Genomic DNA, 27,277 nt, shown 5'->3' on the forward strand with positions numbered 1-27,277 from the left:
TTTCAATAAGTAGTATGTCAACTGTGTGTGAAAACAGTGCGAAAAAGATGATTGAGATTTTTGATTGTGGATTTTTGTTGCTACCTTTGAGAAACTCAGGAGAAGAAAGTAATTTTTTGAGTGGAAAATAGAATCAAGTGGTAGAAACAGGGAAGTAACACTCAGAAACTGACTGTCCTCTGGCTTTCAAGCTACTGTCCAAGAACATAGGAAGAATTTAGAATCACTTTTTTTTTTTTTTCCTGGTCTTCCTTTTCAGAGGGGCGGGGTCAAGATTCAGTCTGGGATTCAGATGCCTGTTAATGACTTAGCTCTGTGGCAGCTAAGTCAAGAGAATAAACAGCTGCCCTGTTCATTAATTCAAACAACCCCGGGTACAGAGCTTTTGCTGCGGGATGGAAATCAACATGTATCCTCACTGGAAGTTGTGTCTTCAAGGACCTCACGTAAGTCATTTAACAAGTCAGTAGAGCTTGATCGTGAAAACTGCAATCTGGGGAGGGAAAAAGAAAAAGGGGAGAAATTACAAGGAAGAGGAGGAAAGCTTTGGTTTTAAGCCTATCCCATCCATCTTTTCTTAAATGTCTTCTTTTTGACTGCTAACCCATGTTAGTCATTCTGTGGTTGCTATTTGTTTCTCTGTTACTGTGCTCAAACTCCTGGTCTGAACTGAAAGCTGAAAATGAACTCTCCCTCAAATGCCTCGTGCTTTCATCAGATAAAGAGGGTTTGCTTTTTACTTTCTGAGTCTCCTGCTTCCTTAAATGTAGTTTATTACCAGAAGTGTGATGTTCCTGACAACTATTTTTACTTTCTTCTTTGCTTTTGAAACTTGCTGTATAAAAGGGCCCAGCTAATGCTTCTTTCTCCCCCAATTAGTTAACTTTTGACTAGCCACCTGTGGGAGAGGAGTGTGTTTATGTTGAGTTAATTAGTTTCCAGTGGTAATGGCAATTCCCATGTTTATTGAAGTGTAGCTATGTCATATAGTGTGCTGTATTATAGTGAAACTTATTTAAGCAAAATTTTTATTGAGGCATAAGGAAATCCAGATGTTTTAGGGAATTATCATCACATTTCAGTTTTGATGATTTTAAAAAATATATTTATATATTTAAAGATCATCTAGGGGTGCCACGCTGGCTGAGTTGGTAGAGCATGTGATTCTTGATCTCAGCATTGGGAGTTTGAGCCCTACAATGGGTGTAAAGATTACTTAAAAAGATAAAATATTAAAAAAAAAAAAGATAGTCTGTAGTTAAGGAATGGTTTAGGAATGGTTTATAAGCCATCTTCCATCAAATAACATCATTCTTGCAATTATTTTTGACATAGTCAGAGTCGACTTCTAGCTGTATCACTAATGTCTAATCTCAGTTTGCCTTCTTTGGTAAGAAATTATTATCTTCATTTTTTGTAGCACTTGCACTTACATTTAAATTCGAGGTCAGATTTTCTGAGTTTTAAGCTGGAACTTCTTAGTGTTTTTTTTTCTTCTTCTTCTTCCTCATGTTTTCAACTAAATCTAAGAAATGGCTATCTCTAGTTACAAAGGTAATATTTGTTCTGACTCCCATTTCTCATGTGACTGATTTTTTATAATGTGCCTTGAAATTACCATTTCATCCGTCTGCCTAATGTTTGGGGGTTCTGTGACCACATCAACTTTGAAATACTGTAGTTTTAAAGTTACCTTTCAAGGTTCTCTTCCCCTTACTAATAGTCTGTATTTTCCAATATTCCTTAACAAAACTTTTTGTTCTGTTGGGTTATTCTTTTCTGTATGTTATTCTCACTCCCTTATTATGTTCAATCACACCATATTCTCTTCTAGAAAAATGCTAATCTAAAATGTAAAATTGATAGGATCTCATGACAGACTGAACATGAGAGCTGATGGAGGAGAAGTCACAGAAGTCTCCCAATTACTGGGTGAATGATGATATCATTCACTGAGAATTAGAGTGGAAAAGCCCAAGTTTATGGTGAAGAAAATTTCACTCTGGCAAGTTGATTTGAAGGGCCTGTGGAATGCAGCCAAAAGCAGGTGTCCTAAAGGGAATGATATATTTTTTTAAAAAATATTTTATTCATCTATTTGAGGGACAGAGATAGCAACAGAGAGCATAAGCAGGGAGGAGAGGGAGAAACAGGCTCCCTGGGGGGCTCGATCCTAGGACCCTGGGATTATGACCTGAGCCGAAGGCAGACGCTTAACGGACTGAGCCTCCCAGGCGCTCCTAAAAGGAGTTAGTTATTTGGGTCTGGACTGAGAAGACTAAGCTAGAGTTTCAGATTTAGCAATAATTTAAAATGTTTTTTTGGGGGGCGCCTGGGTGGCTCAGTTGGTTAAGTGACTGCCTTCGGCTCAGGTCATGATCCTGGAGTCCTGGGATCGAGTCCCACATCGGGCTCCCTGCTCACCAGAGAGTCTGCTTCTCTCGCTGACCTCTTTCCTCTCATGCTCTGTCTCTCCCTCTCTCTCTCTCTCTCAAATAAATAAATAAATAAAATCTTTAAAAAAATAAAATAAATTGTTTGTTTGGTAAGCTGTGCGGGTGGATGAAGTTATGCTGGGAGTTTACTAAAGTGAGATGAAAAGGAAGCTAAGTGGGGAATTCTGGGAAAACTTTAACTTTTAAGTAGTGATTTGAGGAAGTATAGAACCAGAGAGGTGGCAGGTAGGCAGGAAACCAGAGATGTCGTGGAAACAGAAGAAGAAAGTTTCCAGGATGAGAGAGTGACCACAGTGTAAAGAAGAAATTACCAGAAGAGCAGCTGGAGGGCAGGGAAGAGTAGGTGCCTGGCGGTCAGAAAAAGTGAGTGGAGAAAGAGGGAATGTAGCCAGGAAAGCACCACTGAATATTTAATGTAAGACACCATAAACTGATGTCCCTGGGCTTCCACAGGGTTTTACACCCTATAAAATTAAATTTAATAATGTCTAAGAGTCTAATCATCTAGGATTTAGAAAACTGTTACACGCAGAATTTTATAAAAAGAGTTCTGAACTGGCCAAGTATAACAAACTAGGTATCAGGGGCATTAAAAAAACTCTGGCGAAACAGGTAGAACAAGAAATGTAGCTGGGTGCCTTGGGCTAGGAGTGTGTGGTGTATTTCAAAATAGATACGCATTTTGTTGGGTGAATTACGCCTGTCACAATACGTATCGCTGACCCACATCATTGTCCAGGTCTCCAGTCTAATGAAAATGACCTTTAGTTATTGCAAATTCAACATGTCCAAATCCGAAATCTTTATCACGGCCACCAGCTCATCCCCAAACTTTCTTCTTCTCTGTTTCAGACAGTAGCTCTGCCAGCCACCCCACTGCTTTGAAACAGAAAGCTCAGTCGTTCTTTTACAACATCGTCTCTTCTGTCTCATCTCCGCTATCAAGTTCTGTCCATTCTTTCTCCACATTCTTCTGATTCTCTTTTCTTAATTCCCATGACCACCAGCATCTTCATTCAGGTCCTGAAATCGGATTTTTAACTGGTCTGCCTTCTAGTCCTACCTCCTCTTTCCAACCCATCTTCTACAATTGGAATTAAGCAAGTCTGATCATGTCACTCCCTGATTTAAAAAATTTCCCAATTCTAGTGAGGACAAAGAAAGCCTAGTCTCACCAGCAGAACATCGTCCAAGACCCTTGCTGAGCTGGACTTACCCCACCACCTCACTGTATCTCGTTACTTTCTGTCTCCACATATCTACCCTAGAACACTGTTACGTTTCTTCCTGTTCTTCAACTTGCTTTCTCACCCTTGATCCACTATAAAATCTGAGCAACACTGTTGTACTAGTAAGATCATAAGCTTGAGTGCTGGAGGAGGGTAGGTGGGGAGGTTGAATCCAAGTGACTTGGACCAGCCACAGAGAAAAGAACTGGGATCGACTCTTCTTCTTCTTCTTCTTCTTCTTTTTTTTTTTAAGATTTTGTTTCTCTTAAGCAATCTCTACACCCAGTGTGGGGCTCAAACTTACAACCCTGAGATCAAGGGTCACATGCTCTACTGACTGACCCAGCCAGGTGGCCAGCAATGACTCTTTGATATGATCCCCGCCCCATTTCACTTGATGCTTATTAGACTGTATTTCCTGCATACTTCATGATTCAAGGAACTCTCAGGGAGACAAATATATCTAACAGAATGAACTTTAAGAAATTTATGATCTGTTGAAAAAATAGGACATAGAGAGTGAGTAACTTATGTGACATGAGACCTATTACTTTACAGTCATAAATGTGTACATGAGATCTATTACTTATAAAACATGAGATCTATTACTTTACAGTAAATATAAAACATGAGATAAAGCATGAGATCTATTACTTTACAGTCATAAATGTGTACATTCAAAGATAGCAGATAATTAAGAATAAGTATGAAATAAGTAATCAAGACAAGTGCAAGCGCTACAGGCATTTAGAGGAAGAAGTGATTGTTTTGGGATAGGATGTTCAAATGAGGTTTTACAACAGAAATAGGACCGGAAGCATGAGTAGCAGGTTAGTAGCAGGAGGGATGATAGCCTTCTCATTGTGGGGAACCACACAAAGTGAGGCAGAGAATATCTGTTCAGGGCAAAAGGATCTGGGTAGGGGAAAATGTTAATGACAGGAAAGGTCAGGGTGTGATTGTGGGGGACTTTCAATCTAAAGTTGATGTCATAGGCATACCTTACCTAGCAGGGAATAGGGAACTGAAGTTGTTCTTAAGCAAAGAAATGACTTAATGAAAGCATTCCTTTAAGGGGATTCACCGGGCAATAGCATGCAGGACAGATTACAGAAGCCAGGGAATGCAGGCTGGAAGAACCAATAGAAACATAGTCATTTAGGTCTAAGATGCCATATTTTCTCAATTCTAAGACACTGTTGACATAATAGAGTTCATAATTTAAAAAAACTCTACATTAAATATATATATTGATTATAAGATAAATCTTGACTTTAGGTGTGAATATCATAAAAATATAGGCATCTCAGAATTAAGGAAATAACAGGATGAACTAAGGTAGTGATGCTATGACTGGTAGGAATGGGAAGGAAGAGTAGATGCAAAAAAGCCCAAAAAACAAAACAAAACAAAAACCCCAAAACCATTTTTAAACCATTGGATAATAAGAGTCAAAAGACTGAAATATGACTCTGATTTTGAGTCTGAATGCAAGTGGCAACTTGGTGCCATTAACAGACATGGGGAAGTTAAGAGGGAAAAAAAACCCAACTAAATTTTTTACATTGAGTTTGAGGGGAGGAAATATCTAGCAGGCAACTGGGATATGGGCCTAGAACTAGGAAGAAAAATATAGAGTATGCATCCTAGGAATTATCGACACAGAAGTTAAAACGGAAGACTTGAGAGTGAAGGAAATTCTGAAGGATGGCATATGTAGAGGGCCAGAGGCAGAAGTGTAATCCTTAGGAAATACCCACGTTTAGAGACAGGAGGCAGGGTAGGGAAGAAAAGCAAAAATGATGTGACAGGTTGGATTAGATTCATTCCAGGGTGGGGCGGGAAAGTCATGAGATGAGAAAGGTTGAGGCTTATGTTCATGCTTAGGGTTTGTAGACGTTAATTATGTGTATTTGGATGTCTTTTTTTTTTTTTTTTTTTTTTTAATTGAGGGGTGGGGGTAGGGCCCGGTGAAGAGCCCAATCTCATGATCCCTGAGATCATTACCTGAGCCAAAATCAAGAGTTGCACGTTTAACTGACTGAGCCACAGGGGCACCCCATGTATTTGGTTGTCTTAAGCATTCACACAGGTATGACGAAGCCCACTTCAGTACTCCGAAGGAATGTCCATGTGGGACCCCATCTTCAGCTTCAGCTTCATGCTGACTGCCAGGTGTGGGCTCTTCCTCAGCTCCAGGGATTTGGGGCTAGTACCTTGGCTGGTTCCTCAGCCTATACTGAGAAATCATGAAATTTCTCCCAGGGCTTGTTGCTGGCACTGTGTGCTACCCATCTTAGCCAGGTCCTTGCAAGTCCACAAGAACATCCTTCTCACAGAACTCTTTCATGAGCAGTTATTTTAGAACATAACTTTTAGAACACAATTTTGTTGATCTAACTTGTTATAACAGAGTCAAAGTTAAAGATAAACTAGTTTTAAGTACTTTTGCAGTTCTTCCAGAATAGCTGTGCAAATTAAACTTTCTGAACTCCAATTAGTCAGGGATGGCTGAGCTCTCTCTGGCTTCCCTCATTTTCCTAGCAGACAGATAAGAAATAAAATTACTTACTGGTTGGAAATATGATGGTTTCATAGCTCATAAAGAAAAATACACTTAAAAATTTGAATGAAGGGCAACATTTCACAAAAACAAACCCATAGTCGTATTTATTTATACTTTTTTTTCTCTAATTGGGAGAGCTGGCATGGGGAGGGCTCACCACTAGAGGTGCTCTAAAGAGCTGACTGGTTCACATAAGCTGATTAGTAATTGAGGATATGAAGAATGAGTGAATGGTCCTGATTTCAAGAGGCTTCTGTTCTTGTTATGAATGTCTTAATCACTACCTTTGTAAGCATATCTTTCCATCTCATGCTCGCAAACCTGAAGTGGACACACAGAGTTCAGGATATTACTGAATTATTTTCAGTCAATGTAACCTTAATCCTTACATGCTTTCCCTAAAGGGGAAAGAATTGCTTTCTCATCTGTCATCATCAGTGCAACAAGAGCAGTTCTGTCTGTTCTGAGGAGGTGCCTAGATGACTTGATTGGGCTATTAGCAATCTGGCTTATGCAGTGATATCTGGTTTGTAAGATGTGTTTTATTTTTATGTACTCAAGAGGTTCTGGCAATTAAAGGTGTTGTGCCTGATATATAGAGTGGGGCTAGGGGAACAGTTAACAAAAGGATATTTATTGAACAGAAATATCCAGCTTAATATGGTGGTTAGTTGCTCGATTTTTTCCATGTCTGGATTTCTTCGTGAAATTGGCTAAGGGCAGGAATGGCAAGTACATGGCACCATCCCTGCCTTCCTCCCCTCCTCCCTGAAAAACATCACAGCTGATAGCCCAGGTGTTTTTCCCTTTGAACTCAGCATCAGAGTCATCTTCCACACAGTTCTCCAAGAAGCCACTACCGACTGGTTGGAGTTGGGAGTTGAAATAATGGGGTTAGAGTTTCTTCCTGTTTACACTTTTGGTGTTAGTATCATCTGATTGTGAGGAACAGAGCCTCTTAAGAAACAGAGGATTTTTTTTTTAAGAATTCATATGGGTTGAAGTTGTGCAGGATCCAAGGCAAGTCAGGGACTGAATTCTCTCCCTACAGCCCACATGTTCTACCTTCTGTAGCATATCTGTTGTGTCTGTTTTTGTGCCTCATTTTCCACTTCACTCCCAACTGGCCAATCCTCCCTGTATTCCGTGGTCTAAATGCTTCAGAGAGCTAGTTTAATGTGCTTAATCAATACCATTGTGTCTATTACTAGCACAGCCTTGGTGCTGGGGCTTTCCTTGGGTCATGGATAGGCAGCCCTTGCATAGACAGCCCACAGACACTGGCAATGTTTTCTTTCTTTTAGTGGTAGTTATGCAGGTATGTTCACTTCGTGAAAATTCAGAAATCAACACATACTTATTATGTGCAAGTATCTTTGTTACACTTCAGTGAAAAGTTTATTTTTTTATTTTTATTTTTTTAAAGATTTATTTATTTATTTGAGAGAGAGACAGTGAGAGAGAGCATGAGTGAGGAGAAGGTCAGAGAAAGAAGCAGACTCCCCGTGGAGCTGGGAGCCCGATGCGGGACTCGATCCTGGGACCCCGGGATTATGACCTGAGCCCAAGGCCAACCAACTGAGCCACCCAGGTGTCCTGAAAAGTTTATTTTTTTAAAAAGGGCCACACTGGCCTCATTTTCTTTTTTGAAGGCTTTATAAAATTAGTACATCAGGAGACTGTCTTAGACATTGTATACCTTGATTTTATTGTGTTTATTTTTTAAGATTTTATTTAATTTAGAGGGGAGGGGCGTGGGAGGATTGGTGAGCCTGGTGGTGGGTATTAAGGAGGCATGTATTGCATGGAGGATTGGGTATTATATGTAAACAATGAATCTTGGAACACTATACCAAAAACTAATGATATACTGTATGGTGGCTAACATAACACAATAAAAAAAACTATCTGGGGTCTCCCTCAAGTGGGGCTCCCTGCTCAGTGGGGAGCCTGCTTCTCCCACTTCCCTCTTCCCCCATTTTCTCTCTCTCTCAAATAAATAAAATCTTTTTTAAAAAAGAGAAAAAAAAAGATTTTATTTAGTGGGGGGATAAGGAGACTCCACAGACCGTGGAGCCCCTACACGGAGCCCATGGGGTGGGGGGGTTGGCTCGTGTGTGGCTCAATCCTGGGGTCCTGAGATCACTACCTCAGTGAAAATCAAGAGTTCCTCGCTCAACTTGACTGAGTCACCCAGTGTCTCCTGTATTCTTGATTTTAAAGGAGATCGCTTTAAAAGTCTCTTAAAGACGTTTATGTGAGTGATTCAGAGAGATGTGGGCTGGATAACAGAAGAGTTATGTCAATTCTTAACTAGGGGAACAGCATACCCAAAGAGCGATGAGCAAGTGCAACCTGAAGATAGTTTTCTATCATAAGAAAGGCTCTGTTTAGTAGAAAGAGGAAACACCAGGTAGTGTCTAAACATGTGGGATCTTCTTCTGCTTAACAACTCTGTGACCTTAGGCAACTTTCCCTTTCGCACTTCAGTCTCCTTATCTATAAAATGGGAGTGATAGAATCTACACCTTAAGGTTGTTCCAAGTACTGAGAGAATATAAACAAAGTAGTTATGATAATGGGATGCTAATACTTGGGTAGACTTTATAGAGAGGCGAGTACTTTACAACTAAACCACCAAATAAAAGAGCAAAAAAGCCCCTATTAAAAGAAATGTTCCTAAAGTGGTCAGATGAACATCTGTCAGGGATGGTTTCAAGAGGTCTCCTCCTTTGATGAGAAGGTTGGGTTAGATGATCTTTTAAGACTTAGGATTCTCTGATAACCCAATTATGCCATAAATGTTTGAAACTGTAATTCTGCTTATGGAGTAATTATGGAAAATTTGATTTTATTATATCATAAAGCCATATGTACTTTTTTTGCAACTTGTAGAGCTCTCAGATTAAAGCCAAAGGAAACCAAACCAAACATAAACAATGACGTGAGAAGATTTTGATATGTTAAATTCACAACTGTTAAATAGCAAAGTAACAGAGATCTGGAAATGTAATGGTATGGGTAGAAATGTGATCTGAGAAAGCCAAAAGGAAATGCCTCCTACAGTTCCTTGCTGCAACTTCATCTCAAGAGAACATAAAGAAAAAGTCTAAAAAAGAGGGTCATTTCATTTCATTAATTTCAGTTTCATTTCAAGGTTAAGTGATTCCATGAACACAGAACTATTCGAACTATATATGAAAATATAAAATTTTCAATATTGGTCAAACATAAAATCTGAGTGGCTTAATAAGTGCAAAAATCCTCAAAACTATATTATCTTTATTCAAAGTATTTGTTTTTCTAGTTACATTTTTCCTAGCCATAACTTAAGCATTAAGTATGTTAAAAATATGTAATACTGGGGCGCCTGGGTGGCTCAGTGGGTTAAAGCCTCTGCCTTTGGCTCGGGTCATGATCCCGGGGTCCTGGGATTGAGCCCCGTGTTGGGCTCTCTGTTTGGTGGGGAGCCTGCTTCCCTTCCTCTCTCTCTGCCTGCCTCTCTGCTTACTTGTGATCTCTGTCAAAAATAAATAAAATCTTTAAGAAAATATATGTAATACAAGATACATAAAGAAGCACAGATATCTCAAGGGTACAATTTGAATTCTAACAAATTAAACACACCCATGTAATGAGCATCCAGATTTTTAAAAACTGAACATAAATACTGTTTTTTTAAATTAAAATTTTTTGTTTTTTTTTAAAGATTTTATTTATTTGACAGAGAGAGAGAGATCACAAGTAGGCAGAGAGGCAGGCAGAGAGAGAAGCAGGCTCCCTGCTGAGCAGAGAGCCCCATGTGGGGCTTGATCCCAGGACCCTGGGATCATGACCTGAGCTGAAGGCAGAGGCTTTAACCCACTGAGCCACCCAGGTGCCCCTAAAATTTTTTTTAAGTTTTAAGAGAAAAATTAGTGTTCTTTTCTGGATATTTGGTGATATGACATGTAACTATTATTTTTAAAATATTTTATTTATTTAAAAAATATTTTATTTGACAGAGAGTGAGAGAGGGAATACAAGCAGGGGGAATGGAAGAGGGAGAAGCAGGCTCCCCACTGAGCAGGGACGACCCCCCCGAATTCAGGGGGTCGATCCCAGGATCTTGGGATCATGATCCAAGCTGAAGGCAAACATGCAACGACTGAGCCGCCCAGGCGCCCTAAAGATTTTATTTGACTTTGTTTTATTTCTTTAAAAGATTTTATTTGATGGATGGAGATCAAAAGTAGGCAGAGAGGCAGGCAGAGAGAAAGGGGGAAGCAGGCTCCCCGCTGAGCAGAGAGCCTAATGTGGGGCTCCATCCCAGGACGCTGAGACCTTGACATGAGCCAAAGGCAGAGGCTTAACCAACTGAGCCACTCAGGTGCCCCTAAAGATTTTATTTTTAAGTAATTTCTGCACCCAATGTGGGGATCCAACTCACAACCTCGAGATCAAGAGTCACATGCTCCATTGACTGAGCCAGCCAGGTGCCCCTGGCATGTAAGTTTAAAAGTTTATATAAGTTTATGCCCATCTTGGAGTGCCTGATTGGGTCAGATGGTTAAATGTCTGCCTTTGCCTCAGGTCATGATGGGGTCGAACCCCATATTGAGCTCCATATCGAGCCCCATGAGCCCCATATCAATCCATATATTGAGCCCCATATAGTGCTCCTGGCTCAGCAGGAAGCCTGCTTCTCCCTCTTCTTCTCCCTTTGCCTCTCCCATGGCTCATGCTCTCTCTGTACCTCTCTGTCTCAAATAAATAAAATCCCTAAAAAATCATAAATAAATAAATAAAATAAAAGCAATGTGCCCATCTTGAACATTTCCCTGGGGTTTTGATACCACTTGTGTTAGGCAAAATAGCTCCCGAAGAGCCATGTCTTAATCCCTAGAACTTGTGAATGTCCCCTTATATAGAAAAGAGACTTTGACAATGTTGACAATGTGATTAAGGCTTTTTTTTTTTTTTTTAAAGATTTTATTTATTTATTTATTTGTCAGAGAGAGAGCGAGCACAGGCAGACAGAGTGGAAGGCAGAGTCAGAGGGAGAAGCAGGCTCCCTGCGGAGCAAGGAGCCGATGTGGGACTCGATCCCAGGACGCTGGGATCATGACCCGAACCGAAGGCAGCTGCTTAACCAACTGAGCCAGCCAGGCGTCCCTGATTAAGGCTTTTGAGAGGGGAAGAATATCCTGGACTATAATCACAAGAGTCTTTTTAAGTCAAGAAGGAAGAGGAAATGTGACAAGGGAAACAGAGGTCAGAGGGGCCACAAACCAAGGAATGAGGGCAGCCTGTAGCCAAGGAAAGGCAAGGAAGTAGATTGTCTACTGCCCCCTAGGGAAGGCTGACCCACTGATACCTTAAAAATTAAAAAAAAAAAAAAAAAAGACATATATTTGAGATATTATATATTACTTTCAAGTATACAGTGAAATGATTTGATATATGTATATATTGTGAAGTGATCACCATTATGTTTAGCTAACATCTGTCACCAAACAGTTCAATTTTCTTTTCTTGTGATGATATCTATATTGCTACTTTGATTTTAGCTGGGTAAAACTCATTTCAGACTCCTGAGTTCTGGAGAGAACTGCAAGATAATACATTAGTTTTTAACCACTAGGTTTAAGATAATTTGTTGTAGCAGCAATAGAAAACTAACGCACTCTCTGGTTAATCTATGCTCAGATTCATTTATCTTATTGTTCACTTAATAGGCATCTCAAATATATCCCAAAATAAAACTTTACTTTAAACTTCCCAAACGTGGTCACTCCCTCAGCTTTTCTCTCATCTTGATAAATAGCACCAATCACCCAATTACTAACACCAGACACCTGGAAGTCATCCTTGTTTCCATCCTTTTCTCTCATTCCCTCATACCTAATCCATAATTTTCAATTCTGCTTCCAAATTCAATCTCATATCATCCATTTGAGTTTCACTGTCACCATTTTTAACATTTTTGTTCTCTTTAACATGCAACATGTGCATATATTACAAAACACAAAAGATATTATAAATAGGTATTTGGTGGAAAAGTCCATCTCCTTCCGGCCCTGTCAGCGGGACCAGTTTTTTATGTATCCTTCCAGATTATTTTTTTTTCACTGCCACCATTCTTTCAGTGCCAATCCATTCTCCACATACTATCCAAAGTGATATTTAATAAAATCTGTTGGCACTTCCTTACACAAATCCCCTTAAAGTCTGTCATTTTGTGGCTGAAAATAACCTTTTAGTAGTTCCAGGCTAGTTGCTGGAGAAATGCTAGTTCCTAAGTACTCTGTAACTTACAGCTTCATTAATTAAATGAAATACATGAAATGCAAAAGTTAGGGTTTGAAATTCGCCTCCGAGCAAGAACTCTGGATGTGTAGTTAAGTTTCACCTATGGTCAATTATTCAATGGTGGTAAAAAATGTTGTAATGTTTTTTAACACCAACTCAGTCGAAGTTTGTCATTGGTGACTCGGTAATTTGAAAAGATCATTAAAAGGTCTTTATCAGGGGCGCCTGGGTAGCTCAGTGGCTTGGGCCGCTGCCTTCGGCTGGGGTGGTGATCTCGGGGTCCTGGGATTGAGTCCCCTGTGGGGCTCTCTGCTCAGCGGGGAGCCTGCTTCCCCCTCTCTCTGCCTGCCTCTCTGCTACTTGTGATCTCTGTCAAATAAATAAATAAATAATCTTAAAAAAAAAAAAAAAAAAGGTCTTTATCGGGCGCCGTGGGAGACCTCTTCCGCCAAGTTCCCCTCTGGACTTCCCCGGCCCGACTGGCAGAAGGTTCCCTAAAAGGAGGCCCAGGCGGAGCGCCTTATAATCAGCTGGTAAGTGCCTTGTTTGGTTCATTATCAACACTCCATCAGTCTTCCAGCAGACACCATCCGGCAGTGGCGAGGCTTTTATCTCAAAAGATGGCTCTGGGGCGGACCGGCGGCACGACAGTATTGTTTTGGTCAGGGCCTATGAAATGCCTCAGGGAAGAGGAGGCGTAATTCTCCCTTGGGTGCAAGGCCAAAATAGCTTCCACGTGCGAAGACCCGGGCTCTCCAGCGTGCGTGGGCCGCGGAGCACTACGCGTCGGGGCGGCAACACGCCGCCGGAGTCCGCCACAACAACGCGAAACACTCCACCCTTCCCGGTCGACCCCTTTCAAAAACCGTTTGGCAAGGGGGTGGGGCTCTGCCGGGCGCAGCCAATCAGAGGGTCGCTCTCAGGTTACGTAAGGGCGCGTTCGCCGATTCGGTGCCGGGGGGACGTGTGCTGGGGCGTGCAGGGGCGTGCGGGGCTGGGGTCGAGACTAGAGTCTCTTACGCGCGTGGCGGACTTGCGGAAGCCGCCGGGGCTGACCTGCGCGGGCCCGCCTTCAGTTGCTACGTTCGGCTGTAGCCCGCGGGACGCGGCGGCGGCCTGGGAGGGAGCTGCGCGCCAGCGTCTGGTGAGAGCCCCGCGTTGGCCGGGACCGGGGGACGCGCCGGGTAGAGCATCCTCCGGGCGCCCCGCGGCCTCCTGCTCCGGCCCCTGTCTCGTGGCCTCCGCAGTCCCGCAGCTTGGACCTCCCGGCGTTCCCGGGCCCGCACGAGACCCGGGCGTCGCCCTGTCTTCCGCAGGCCTACGTGCCAGGGCCCCTCTGTATTCCCGGCACGGGGAGCAGACAGGTTCGTGGCGGGCCGCTGGCGAGTAGCCGGCAGCGGGGGAGGGCTCCCACCCACGAGCAGTGCTGTCCAGTAAGAAAGCGGGCTGTCCTGGGAGATAGTGAGGTGCTGTTACGGAGGTGTGCAGGAGAGGGCGGAGAGCTCCTTGACAGACAAGTGGCCTTGGGGTTTAAAGGGTTGAACTAAACGATGGTATTGAAGATCTGCGCCGAACCCTGACTACGTTCTGAGTCTGGGCTTCCTCGGGAGTTTGATAGGTGTTTATTTTTCCTCCCCAGTCGGAGCACACCCGTTAAATTGTTAGAGAACGCTAAAGTATTGGCTTCTCCGAAAGGAGGAGTGCAATTTAGCGGTCTGAGTTTACTGTTGAACCCAGCTGTAGAGGCTCTGGAAGAAGCCAAAGCAAACTGCAGTTCAGGAATAGGTTTCTGAATTCCAGGCCGCTTTTAGATAGCCCCTTCCTTCTTGGTCCTGAGTCTCATCCCTGCTGCATATATCATGTTCTTTTCATTGCCATGGGGCCTGGCAGGACCTGGTCCAAAGAAGTTCCAAGGATGTTAATGATCAGATACTAGGCAAACACTGGATGTGGCAGTATCCTGTAGGCTAGGTTTGATTTGTGGTTCTGGCAATTATTAACTGTGATTTGGGGCAAGTAAATTATTTTGGCAATACTTCAGGGTCCCCCTCTGTAAAATGGGGCTAGTGAGAGGACTGTCAGGATGAAATGGTTAATGCTTACAAAGTTTTTAACACAGTGCTTAGCACCTCAGAAGTACTTCTCAAATGTTTGTTGTTACTGTTTCCTCTGCCCAGTGACTGAGCCAGATGTTTGTCTTTTTCCACAGTTGAGTGGAATATTTTTCTGGAAAGTGCTGATCACCTTTCGTCTATTTAAAATGGTCAGTCTTGAGAGAATATTCGCAGGAAGTGGTCTTTCAGAATTGGGTTTCTCAGAGATTGCCAGTGAATTCAAGATGAAAGCATACTTCTCTCGCATTTATTTGTATTTTAGTTACAATTTTGGAATTCATAGGTGAAATGGGGGGCAAATCCAGTCCCTCCTAATTTTCTGAGCTTTAGGTTGGGGTGTTTGTGGGGGGGTGGTGAGTGGCTCTGGACAACACACCTACTTCACAGTATCTATTTAAAAGAGTTCTTGTTTTTAAGAATGGAAATTTCAAATGTGCTTAAAGGGACAGAAGACAGTATGACACCTTCTACCAGTCACTGAGATTTAACACATATTAATATGTTACCGTGTTTGTTTCATATCTCTGCTTATGGTATGGTTTAAAAAAAAAAAATGTTAGCTAAAGCCCGAAACCCCATTTTTCTTTCCCTTCCCTCCCTCTCCAGAGGTAACTACTTCCCTGAGTTGGTGTGGAACTTTGCTGTAGATCAGTAAATAGCATACAGTAATGTTTTACATGTTTTGAAAAACTTGGTACCCTATTTGTATCTAACTTTTTAGAATTTGCTGTTTTCCTCTAATGCTCTGTTTCTGAGATTTATTAATATAGACAAATGTAGACATAGTCCATCCATTTTAATTACTGTCTCGTATTTCACCATGTAAAGAACTGAGTTTTGCCTTACATTGTACTTTATGTAACTTAAATTGTCCTATTACAGTTTAAGTCCATTTTGTCACTTATTCATTGTTTTGCCATTTATTCATTCTATCTTGGTCATGGGGACTCTGGTCATAGTTCTCAGTATAAAAATGTATCTTTGGGTATGATCCCTGATCCAGAGCAAATAATGTATACAGGGCTGAGAAAAAAATTTATTGTTTCTGGGGCTTCTATTTGGAAAAGTGAACTAGCTAACATCTATTATGTCGGCTGGTTTCAGGTACTAATTTTAAGGTTTCTAAATATGAGGCAGGGTCATTTTCAGTTCTCTGTGTGTCTCAGCTTTCTTTATAGTGCTCCGCACAGAGTAGATACTAAATGTTTGTGACATTGATTGTTTTTACTTTTGGGGCTCTCATAACCCTTCATATATTTAAAGGGATGATGGCCAGCAACTTTCAAAACTTTGCATTTTCGTTTTGATATTTTCAGTGCCTTTAAAGTTTCCCATTTTACCATTCAATTCAGAAGCATAATTAAAAGCATTTTTAAAAGCAGGGGATACAACATCAGTTTATAGAATGTTATCAGTTGTATAGTGTATATTGTATGTATTTATAAGCAAATACATCTTTATTTATTTTATTTATGCATGGTTTACCTATGAAAGTATAGACAAGAACTAGTAACTTCTAGCTTCCAGGGAGAAAAACTGCATGGCTGTAGAGCACAGATGAGAAGACTCTGCTATATCGCCTCTTGTTATTTCTCAGTTTTAAACCATGTGAATTTTACTACCTAAGAAGTAAGTTAAAGTTATTTTAGAAAACCCCAAACTTCTCCCTTTAAAGAGGCATTTTGCCATATTTTAAAGATTTAACTCCTTTCCTGAAAAAAGCTTTGGCCTTAGTAACATTTTTGCCTTCTTCATAGTTTATTTATTTGGCTGCTTTACTCTCGATTTTAGTAAAATCACTTTTGAGTTATTTGGTAAATACTAAGCATTTTAGTATTGTGAGGTGATGTTTACATTCTTTTTAAAATAAAAACAAATTGACCAACCATGAAAGATTTGCTCTGCCTCACCCAGCAAGTTGAGTATCACCAACATTTTATTCAGCTTAAATTTAATGATCATTGAAGGAAGGATTATGTACAACAACATTTAAGACAGCCATTTTTGGAGAAACATTTTTGTCTTTAATGATTAGGTAGTGCTTAGAACTAGTGAATACAGCTCTCTTGACATAAATGCTTTCTGTTGGGTGGAATTAGCTTTGACCAGAGACTGTTGAGTTCAGAATGGGCCTAATGATGGGGCAGTTTGTGTTCTCACAGGAGTTTGAGCCTAATAGAGATGAGATGGCAGCTGATGAGATTTCCAGTAGGGTTTAGAGTTTACCCTGATTTAAAGGGTTTAGAGTTTACCCTGATTAAAGGGTAACTCCCCTACTCCTGGCATCTTTATTCAAGCTTCTTTGTATGCCTGATGGCAAAGTCTAAATATTGACATTGAAGCAAAAGCATTGACTCCATGAGGTGGAATTTTACATTTGATACAGAGAAGTTTAGAACATCTCTTATCCCTTACCCATGATTTTTACTTTGAATGGAGGCTATAGATGGCGGGAGGAGAGTGGGTGGATGTGGGGAGAGGAGTCAAGCAAAACTATATATGTGTTTGGAAGGGCCATAGTGCTCAGAGGAAGGTAGCAGCTAAAAGGGGTGAAGTGAAGAGGAACTGAAGTTTATGTAGAGGTTTTCAAGAAGAGGCAACACTTAGACCGAGTTTTGAAGGATGAGGAGAAGCCCAGGCCAGAGGGAAAGGAAATTTAACCTAAGGGTACATATATCTACAATACTATATACAGAGATTTGGAGACTCACTGGTAGAACTATAGGTATTTTAGTGTGGCTTTGGCACAGAGTAAGGGTAATTGTAGGTCAGGGCGAAGTGGTTGGAAAGATGGGGTAGGTCCAGATCAGTAATTTGGACTTTATTCATAGGTTGTATATTCTGTTGAGCATGGTAATCAAATTTCTGAACTTTGGAAAGATCACTCTGAAAGTCTGTGGGAGGCAGGGCAAGGCTAGAGATAGGCGGACTACTTTGGCAGCTGTTAACAATGGTTCAGACCTAAAATGAGAGGATGGACTGGGGGATGTCCTGGTGGGGATGAAGAGGAGGAGCTAGTTTTGAAAGATATTTAGGAGGTGGAGGGGTGCCTGGGTGGCTCAGCTGGTTAAACGTCTGATTTGATCTCAACTCCGGTCTTGATCTCAGGGTTGTGAGTTCAGCATTGATCTCCACGCTGGGCATGGAGCCTACTTTAAAAAAAAAAAAAAAAAAAAAAGAGAGATTAAGGAGGTGGAACTGACAGGGCTTAGTAGGTACAGAGTAAGGGACAGAGAAGACAAGGATGTCCAGGGTCAAGGCTTTTGGGTGAATGGAAGTTCATAACTGAGTTAGAGAACAAGCAAGGAGGAAAGGAAATGAGGGGAAAAAATGAGTTCGGTTTGGGTGATTGACTTTAAGGTGTGTATGGGTCAGGAGATACCTGGTAGGCATTTGGAATTGTCAGAGGTTTATAGGCACTGGCTATAGGGGCTAATGAGGCCTTGGAGGTAGGCTTTTTTATTTTACCTTTCTCTTCCTCGACACCAATCACAGGGCTTTGTATATAGTGGGTGTTTAGTGTGAGGGTAAATAGATCTTATCCCTTATAAGATGTTATCTTGAATCTTGGGGAAGTAATTTCCTCTCTCAAGACGTGTGTTTCCCTTTCTGTAAAGAGAGGGAGTTGAACTAGATCAGTTATTCTCAGTAGTCTGGTATGTTGGGATCAGTTGTGAGGTGTGGTAAGTAATTTCTAACTAATAAAGAACTGACGTTTGCTTGCTTTTAAAAGGGAGCGGATTTATGTCACTGTTTCATAATTGTATTCCAGTGTGTTTTCTTGAGTGTGAGAGAAAGGGGTGGAATTAGTCAGCAGGAATTTCCTAGCTCTGGATATACCAGTGGGTGTGTCACACAGGAGCAGGGGTGGAAAAAAAGGTTAAGAAGCACTGTATTAAATCATGGTTAAAAGGCTTAGAACTAGAAAATTCTGTGTTTTTATCTAGGACCTATCATTCTGATGATAAATAATTTTTATTTTTGCAACTCTAGGAACTCTATTTTAAGAACGTCTCAAAACAAAAGAAACAAGTCATGGAGAAGAATGGGAATAACCGAAAACTTCGGGTTTGTGTTGCCACTTGCAACCGTGCTGATTATTCTAAACTTGCCCCAATCATGTTTGGCATTAAAATGGAACCTGAGTTCTTTGAACTTGATGTGGTGGTACTTGGCTCTCACCTGATAGATGACTACGGGTAAGATGAAAGCATTTTCTTATAATATCCTTCATTGCAACCTGGTGTACTAGAGAGAGCTTGGATCTTGTAGCCAAGTGAACCTATCTTCAAATCCCAGCTCTCCCTCTTACTTTTTATATGGCCTTGGAGAAGTTGCATCTTCAGGTTCCTCAGTTATAAAATGGAGTGAAAGCCTATGTTGTAGGTTACTGTGAAGAATGGAGATAGTGATACAAATTGTCCATTACACAGAGTAGCTGCTTAATAGGTGCTCGATAAATGATAGCTATAAATATTTTTATCATTACCTGTTACATTCAGGAGAAATGCCACTTACATGGTGTGTGACTCTAATAATGAAACTTCCTGTTATATGTTTTGTGAGTTCTAATGGTACTGCTTTCTTAAAACTCATGTATAGATCAATAGTGCATCAAGTAGTAGGTAGGAAACAAGACTTAAAAAGTTAATTTACAAGATAAATTAGAATGTTATATTGTCATTGGTTTTTATTCTGGTGTTTATCATTAGGTTTGTTATCATAGTCTAAATTTGAAAAATGAGAGTTGGGAAATCTTAGAGGGAACAGAATGTCTAAACCAAAGGTGAACATTCGGTTTGTTTTTGGTAGTAAAGTGGCATTTAGTGCACTCTTGTGGCATAAAAACATTAATGCAGCTTCCCAAGATGGTTAGTAATGACCATGTTATATATGAAAGAAGCTCGTGTTAAAGTAAAATTGCCTTTTCAGAGTATTCTTTAAAAGCAAGGCAACAAGAACAACAAAAGTAAACAAAAACCTGCCTCTAAAAACCAATTTTCTCTAAGAAAATACTTACAAAGAGTAGAGAAGAAACTGACACATTGCTCAAAAATTCAAAGGTTTTAAAAATGTGAAATGAGGGGTGCCTGGGTGGCTCAGTGGTCTAAAGCCTCTGCCTTCGGCTCAGGTCATGATCCCGGGATTCTGGGATCGAGCCCCACATCAGGCTCTCTGCTCAGCAGGGAGACTGCTTCCCCCTCTCTCTCTGCCTGCCTCTCTGCCTACTTGTGATCTCTCTGTCAAATAAATAAATAAAATCTTTTTTTTTTTTTTTTAAAGATGTTTAGAGGGGTGCCTTGGTGGCTCAGTGGTTTAAGCCTCTACCTTCGGCTTGGGTTATGATCTCGGGGTCCTGGGATTGAGCTCCACATTTGGCTCTCTGCTCAGCGGGGAGCCTGCTTCCCCTCCATCCCCGCCTGCCTCTCAGCCTGCTTGTGATCTCTGTCTGTCAAATAAATAAATAAAATCTTTAAAACAAAAAAAAGTTTATAGAGGCACCTGAGTGGCTCAGTTGATTAAGCTTCTGAGATTGTTCTTTGGCTTAGGTCATGATTCCAGGATCCTGAGTTCGAGCTCCACCTCGGGCTTTCTGCTCAGTGGAGCCTGCTTCTCTTTCTCTCTCTCTGCCTGCTGCTCCCCATGCTTGTGCAGGCACACTCTCTATCTATCAAATAAATAAATAAAATCTAAAAAAAGTTTAGTTAGTTAGTTTGAGTTTCTCTCTTCCTCTCCTGCTATCCCCCCTCCCCACCAATTCTCTCTCTTCTCTCTCAAATAAATCTTAAAAAAAAAAAAAAAGTCTGCTTCTTGGTTTGTCTTTTTTTTCCCCCCCTCTGTTTGGAAATAACACCAATCTTACATAGACTCTTTTGGAAAATAGACAAGCAGGGAATTTTCCCAGATTGTTTTATAAAGTCAGTATAATCTTGGGAGGCCTGGTTGGCTCAGTTGGTAAGCATTTGCCTTTGGCTGAGGTCATGGTCCCAAGGTCCTGGGATCCAGCCCTACGTTGGGCTCCCTCTTTAGCAAGGAGTCTGCTTTTCCCTCCGCCTCTTGCCCAGCTTGTGCTTGCTCTTGCCCTCAAAATCTTAAAACAAAAACAAAAACAAAAACAAAAACTTGATAATAAAACCTGACAAAGAAAAAAATTCAGACTAGTATATCTTATGAGGATAGACATAAAATTTTAAAAATATATATTAAATCACATCCAGCAATTTAAAAAACAGGTAATACATTGTGACCAAATAGGTTGATCTCGGGAAATCAAGATTGACGTAACATCTGAGCATCAGTGTTACTCACCTCTTAACAGCATAAAGGGGAAGCACATATGATCATCTCAACAAATACCAAAAAAAATTGACAAAATTAACCCAGTTATTAAAAAAAACTCTAAGCAGACTTTGAATAGAAGGGAAATCCCCCAGTCTGATAAAGAGCATCGGTGGGAAAACCTACAGCTAGCATAAAAGTAAGCTTCCCCCTGAGAGAGAGCAAGGTAAAGATTTTTGTTTTTACCACCTCTCTTCAGCTTGTGCTAGACTATAACAGCCAGTGTAATAAAGTGAGAAATAGACAAGAAAACATAGACTGTTTTTGTTTAGAGACAGTATGATAGTTTTATAGGAAAATGCCAAGGAATCTATAAAATGACTACTAGACTGTCCATATGATGTAAAATGATGTAAAGAATATTTCATGATCTGGGAAAATATTATATGAAATGGATTAAACAGATTATAAAATGGATTAAATAGGTTATAAAATAGATTATAAAATATACATAAAGGGGCTAGGAAAAAATCAAAATGATTTACATTGGTATTGCTGAGTGACAGGTTTAGGGATGATAATTTTATGTATTTCCCAATTAAAAATATATTTATAACAACTATATAGAATTACATTATATATTCTAAATATATCTATATTTAGGGAAAAAAGCCAAATCTTTTAAAATCTAGTCATAATATAAAATTTCGAGGCACTGAGAATTGCAGCTGTTATTGAAGCATTAAAGAGAATTGAAATTGCATTTTTAGCCAACTTTTAAAATTTTTTAATTGAAAGAATTTATTTGAGAGAAAGTATAGGGGGAGGGGCAAGAGAGAGAAGGAGCAGACTCCCTGCTGAATGTGGAGCCAAACTTGGGACTGTAAGGATCTTGACCTGAGCTGAAACCAAGAGTTCGCCACTTAACTGACTGAGCCACTCAGGCACCCCTTCAAAATCAATTTAATGCTGTAAAACCTACATCTACATCCCATTCCAAATTATGCTGCATTAGTGGTACAGTACAAATTCAGAAGATAATTTTCATCATTCAGAAATTTATAGTATAGTGACATGTCCAGTATTCTGATTTCCCTATTTTTTTAAAAAAGTGCATTTTGGTTTTATAAGTAACTTTTTTTTTTAATTAGGTAGCATATTTCTTTTTAAAAAATTTACACAGGGAGAAAGAAAAGAAGTTAACCACCAAAAACTCTGGTCTCTGTTTTAATAAAAAATTCTCCTTCAGGTGCTTCTCTATCCAGGTATGTGCTGTCTTGATCTGGGTGGTGGCCACTGGGGTATTCATGTAAAATAAGCAATCTATGCACTTATGATCTGTGCTTTTTAGTTTTTGTGTATACTTGTTTGTCTATTTTAGCAAGTAAATTTTATAAAATATTTCTCCCTTCAGGGTTGATGTTATCACTTTTTTCATATGTTTTTATGGCCCTGTGTTGAACATGCTCTCATATCTTTATTTCTTTTCTCCTTTAGGAACACATACCGCATGATTGAACAAGATGACTTCGACATTAACACCAGGCTGCACACAATTGTTAGAGGGGAAGATGAGGCAGCCATGGTAGAATCAGTGGGCTTGGCCCTAGTGAAGCTACCAGATGTCCTTAATCGCTTGAAGCCTGATATCATGATTGTTCACGGAGACAGGTTTGACGCCCTGGCTCTGGCTACATCTGCCGCCTTGATGAATATCCGAATCCTTCACATTGAAGGTGGGGAAGTCAGTGGGACCATTGATGATTCTATCAGACATGCCATAACCAAACTGGCTCATTATCATGTATGCTGCACCCGGAGTGCAGAGCAACACCTGATATCCATGTGTGAGGACCATGACCGCATCCTTCTGGCGGGCTGCCCCTCCTATGACAAGCTTCTCTCTGCCAAGAACAAAGACTACATGAGCATTATTCGGATGTGGTTAGGTACGTATCAAACTTTATTCAGTCTAATGGTGGTGGTTTTGTCTGTTTGGATATGTTTCAGTTTTTTTTAAGAAACTACTGAATGTAGAATATTCCATTAGAATTCAGAAGATTAAAGTTTTAGTTCATAGATCTCACCCTATGGTATGACTTCAACTCTCTGAGACTCACCTTTTCTGTGGAATAGTCTTACTGGATTGAATTTTTAAAAAATCTTTGCTATAGTTTATAGAATGGTATGCTTTTAATCCATTAAATATGCTATGGGTAAATAGTTACAAGGAGAGATCCTGATATAACAACAAGGAGGGAAAAGCAAGCTACAGAATTATATGTATAAATGATGCTATTTTAATAAAATCTGTAATATAATGGAAAGATGAAGAAGTATGTATACCAAATCATTTATAATGTTGACTTCTGGTTAGTAGAGTTATGGATGTTTTGGTTTTTGTTTGCCTGTATTTTGTTTTTTGGGGAATGAAAATACTTTTTTAAAAAGATTTATTTGACAGAGTGTGGGGGGAGGGGTGAGTGGGAGAAGGAGAGAGAATCCCAAGCAGACACCATGCTGAGCATGAAGCCCAACTCGGGGCCTGATCCCATGACCCTGAGAGCACAACCTGAACTGAAACCAAGAGTCAGATGCTGAACTGTGCTACCCAGGCACCCCTGATAAAACTATTTTTAATTTTAACGTCTCTCATATGAGATTGTTGGAATACTTAGATAATATTGAAGCCAGTAAGCTATAATTACTTAGTAATATAAGGGGCTCTGGTGATTATAATGAAAGCAAAAATCATAGTTGTACCATTAGTATTATTTCTGTAAATAGCCTTAAGTTCTGAAATCTTCACTGATGAATGATCTAGCTTCCTGGAAATTACCTTTTTCGAATAAGAGGAAAGAAAATTGTTTGATAAACAACATCATTGCTTAATTTACAGCAAGAGTACTATCTAGAGGGCAAATCAAGATCATTCTTCAACATTTGCGACTCTCCTTTTTTAAAGAGGTAGATCTATAATTTAGTGAAATTAATCAATAGAAAATTGATTTAGTGGGGCACCTGGGTAGCTCAGTCAGTTAGCCACTGACCCTTGATCTCAGCTCTGGTCTTGATCCCAGGGTCATGAGTTCAAATCCTTTGTTGGGCGCCACAATAAATTGATTTAGTGATTGTGTGTGAGTCTGTGTGTGTGTGTATTTTTTTTTTTTTTTAGCAAGTGTGGGGAGGGACAGAGGGAAAGAATCTTCAGGCAGACTCCCTGCTGGGTGCAGAGCCCACATGGGGCTTGATCCCACAACCCATGAGATTGTGATCCTGAGACCTTGTGACAAGAGCTCAATAGACTGAGCCACCCTGGTACCTTGTGATTGTGTATATTTTTAATTTAGATCACATTAGAACAAGTAAGGAATAGGGTTGTCCTATAATGCGTTAATCCAATCTGTATTTCTTACCCTTGCACAGGTATTAGTTACCAAGGAGCCTGTCTAGATAATGCCAATGGAACAAATTCTGTCACTTCAGTCTCTCCTTTTTGTATGCTCCTCCTTCTTCTTCTTCTGTTTTAAAAAAAAAAAAAAAAAAGATTTTTATTTATTTGAGAGAAGGAGAGAGGATGAGCTGGGTGGAGGGCCAGAGGGAGAGAGAAAAGCAGGCTCCAGCTGAGCAGGGAGCCTGATGTAGGGCTGGATCCCAGGACCCTGGCATTAAGACCTGAGCCAAAGGCAGACACTTAACCAACTGAGCCACCCAGGTGCCCCTCCTTTTTGTATGCTTTAAGTGAATACTCTTGCACTCTGATTATTCTGTTTGCTCTAGATGGATTCTGAAAAAACTGTATTTCTGAAAAACTTGTAATGAATAGAACATAACCCTTACAAAGCAAAATGTGGCAAGACTATACTTGTGGGGCTTAAGGTTCTATTTGGAACCATTTCAGCAGCTTCTTTATAAAAAGAAGGATGACAAAACAGCAAAAATGATTTTTTTTGTAAAGCCGGTGGAAAAGAAAAGACCGTGAGTCAAAGCAACCCACCCGTGGCCGTATGTTTTGTGCAAAACCTGTAACTACTTCTCTACCTGCAACTTCGGATGGTATTACTCAGCTTCTAGGAAGAACAGGGTTGGGTAGGCCACTTAGAGCATACAACGTCGTCTCCAGAACACAAATAAATAACAGTCCTAGTAAAAATATTAGCATATTGTTAAAAAGACTTGGGGCACCTGGCAGGCCCTATTAGTTAAGTGTTTGACTCTTGATTTCAGCTGTGTTCATGATCTCAGGATCATGAGATCGGGCCCTGTGTCTGGCTCTGTGCTGGGCATGGAGTCTGCTTAAGATTCTTTCTCCCTCTCCCTCTGCCCTTCCCCTTCCCTCTCTTAAAAAAAAAAAAAAAAAAAGGTTAAGAAGACTTGTTAAATTCCTAATAATGAAAGAAATACCACAGTAAATAGAGAACTTCACAACATTAAACAAAATGATGATACCTTAATGGAAAGTGTTGTGTAGAAGGGCTGAGTGAGATGAAGCAGAGTGATGTCAGAAATTGCACTTCGAGGGGCGCCTGGGTGGCTCAGTGGGTTAAGGCCTCTGCCTTCGGCTCAGGTCATGGTTCCAGGGTCCTGGGATCGAGCCCCACATTGGGCTCTCTGCTCGGCAGGGAACCTGCTTCCTTCTCTCTCTCTCTCTGCCTACCTGTGATCTCTATCTGTCAAACAAATAAATAAAAAAATCTTTAAAAAAAAAAAAAAAAAGAAATTGCACTTCGAGCAACAAGAGGTTTCATGTTTAGTCTCTTCCTCTGGTTCCCACCAAGGAGAAAATGCAGTAGCCCAGAGACAAACTTTAGAAGGTGGAAGGGTATCTCTAGGAAGGTACTGATCCTACACTCTGCAGGGAAATAGCCATTACTGTTATTTCTTGTTCTCTTATTTCTGCTGGCTATGGATTAAAGTCATCTTGAGCATCAGCAGTTCATTCATTGCTGACAGTTCATTAGAAACACTGGTTAGAAATGGGGAAGATTTACATTTTTCTAATGCTTTGAAATATTTTGAATTTTAAAGCAACAGATTCTAGTGACTGCTGTTTAAAGTTACATATGTTGTTTGTGGTAGCAAGCGCCTTTTGCTGGATTCTAGGACTTGTTCCTCTGTGTTCTTAACATTTGATCCTATATTCAGATACTCTGCCTGGGATGTGGCAAACTGTTTTTATCTTGGAATTTTTAAGCACAGACTTTGGGATCTTACTTTTTAGAATTTGCTTCTTCCTCTTTAAGATTCTTAACTAATGATGCAGTGTGGTTTGATCTTCTTTAAACAGGTGATGATGTAAAATCTAAAGATTACATTGTTGCACTACAGCACCCTGTGACCACTGACATTAAGCATTCCATAAAAATGTTTGAATTAACACTGGATGCGCTTATCTCATTTAACAAGCGGACCCTAGTTCTGTTTCCAAACATTGATGCAGGTAATTGAAACTGAAGTTATGCCACCAACTTTTCTGATGTTATGTTTCTATTATGTCTTCTTTTAACTGCCTCTTCTGTCTTGCTGATCTTACCATTGAAGCCATTGTAGTCTGAAATGCATTCCATTTATTAGGGGATCACTGAGTTTGTAGCAGATGGAAGGTTGTGATGTTTTTGCCAAGTTTAGTAGAAACTGAATACGAAAGAAATACTATAAAAAATTTCTCCGGCCTCCACTGTAGTTCCAAATTTAGTTTCTTCCCTCCAGTTTCCACCAGTGAGAAAATGCAGTAGATAAAAGACGTTAGCCTTAGAAGGTGAAAGGGGATCTCTGGGAAAGTAATGATCCTAGTGAGTGACATAAACTAGGCACTGTTGTTATTTCTTGTTTTCTTACTTATTTATATTAGCTATACCTTGGTCTTGGGCATAGGCATTTGAAATCTGGAGTGCCCAACAAGTTCATCCTCAAGCCTGATCTCGACCTCCTGCTGGTGGACGGTACTGTAGCCTTTGGTGCTGGTGAGACCTTAAGCAGGTTAACGGGAAGATGAGATATAAATGAGAAATGCAGAGCAGGGCCTGACACTGCAGAATTTTGAATTACTGGTTTAGCTGATGCCACTTACTGCTGAGATTTAGGCATTTTTTTGATAAAGGAGGCAGGACCCTTCTCTGCAATACCAAGATGTTACCATCTTACTCTGAAGGTATCCCTCTCCTAGTGTCTCTTGAATAATCTTTTCTGTTTGGGGGAAACAACGTAGTATCTTAGCTGGAAAGAAAGAAATTAAGACTCCCCAACCCAGGTTTCATCCAGGTGGTGTACTAGTATTGCAAAAAACCTTAATATTGATTCTTCTAATCCTTTCAATTTCTGTAAACATTTGGTAATTAATTA

At 40.3% G+C, this 27,277-nt stretch overlaps 1 protein-coding gene across 4 annotated transcripts in view; it reads left to right on the top strand.

Moving 5' to 3' along the window:
• Positions 1–349: 349 nt before the first annotated feature.
• GNE (glucosamine (UDP-N-acetyl)-2-epimerase/N-acetylmannosamine kinase) overlaps positions 350–27,277 on the top strand; it is a 44,537-nt gene continuing 17,609 nt past the window's right edge. Inside the window, exons 1-4 of one of the 4 annotated variants that reach the window (XM_059411321.1) lie at positions 350–446; positions 18,650–18,855; positions 22,433–22,884; positions 26,223–26,375. In XM_059411321.1, the coding sequence (XP_059267304.1) occupies positions 396–446; positions 18,650–18,855; positions 22,433–22,884; positions 26,223–26,375 (862 nt within the window). In that variant the 5' untranslated portion in view covers positions 350–395. The other 3 variants (XM_059411325.1, XM_059411324.1, XM_059411323.1) reach the window with 3 other exon arrangements.

The sequence above is a fragment of the Mustela nigripes genome, chromosome 9 (assembly GCF_022355385.1).
Source record: "Mustela nigripes isolate SB6536 chromosome 9, MUSNIG.SB6536, whole genome shotgun sequence".
Lineage (NCBI taxonomy): Eukaryota > Metazoa > Chordata > Mammalia > Carnivora > Mustelidae > Mustela > Mustela nigripes.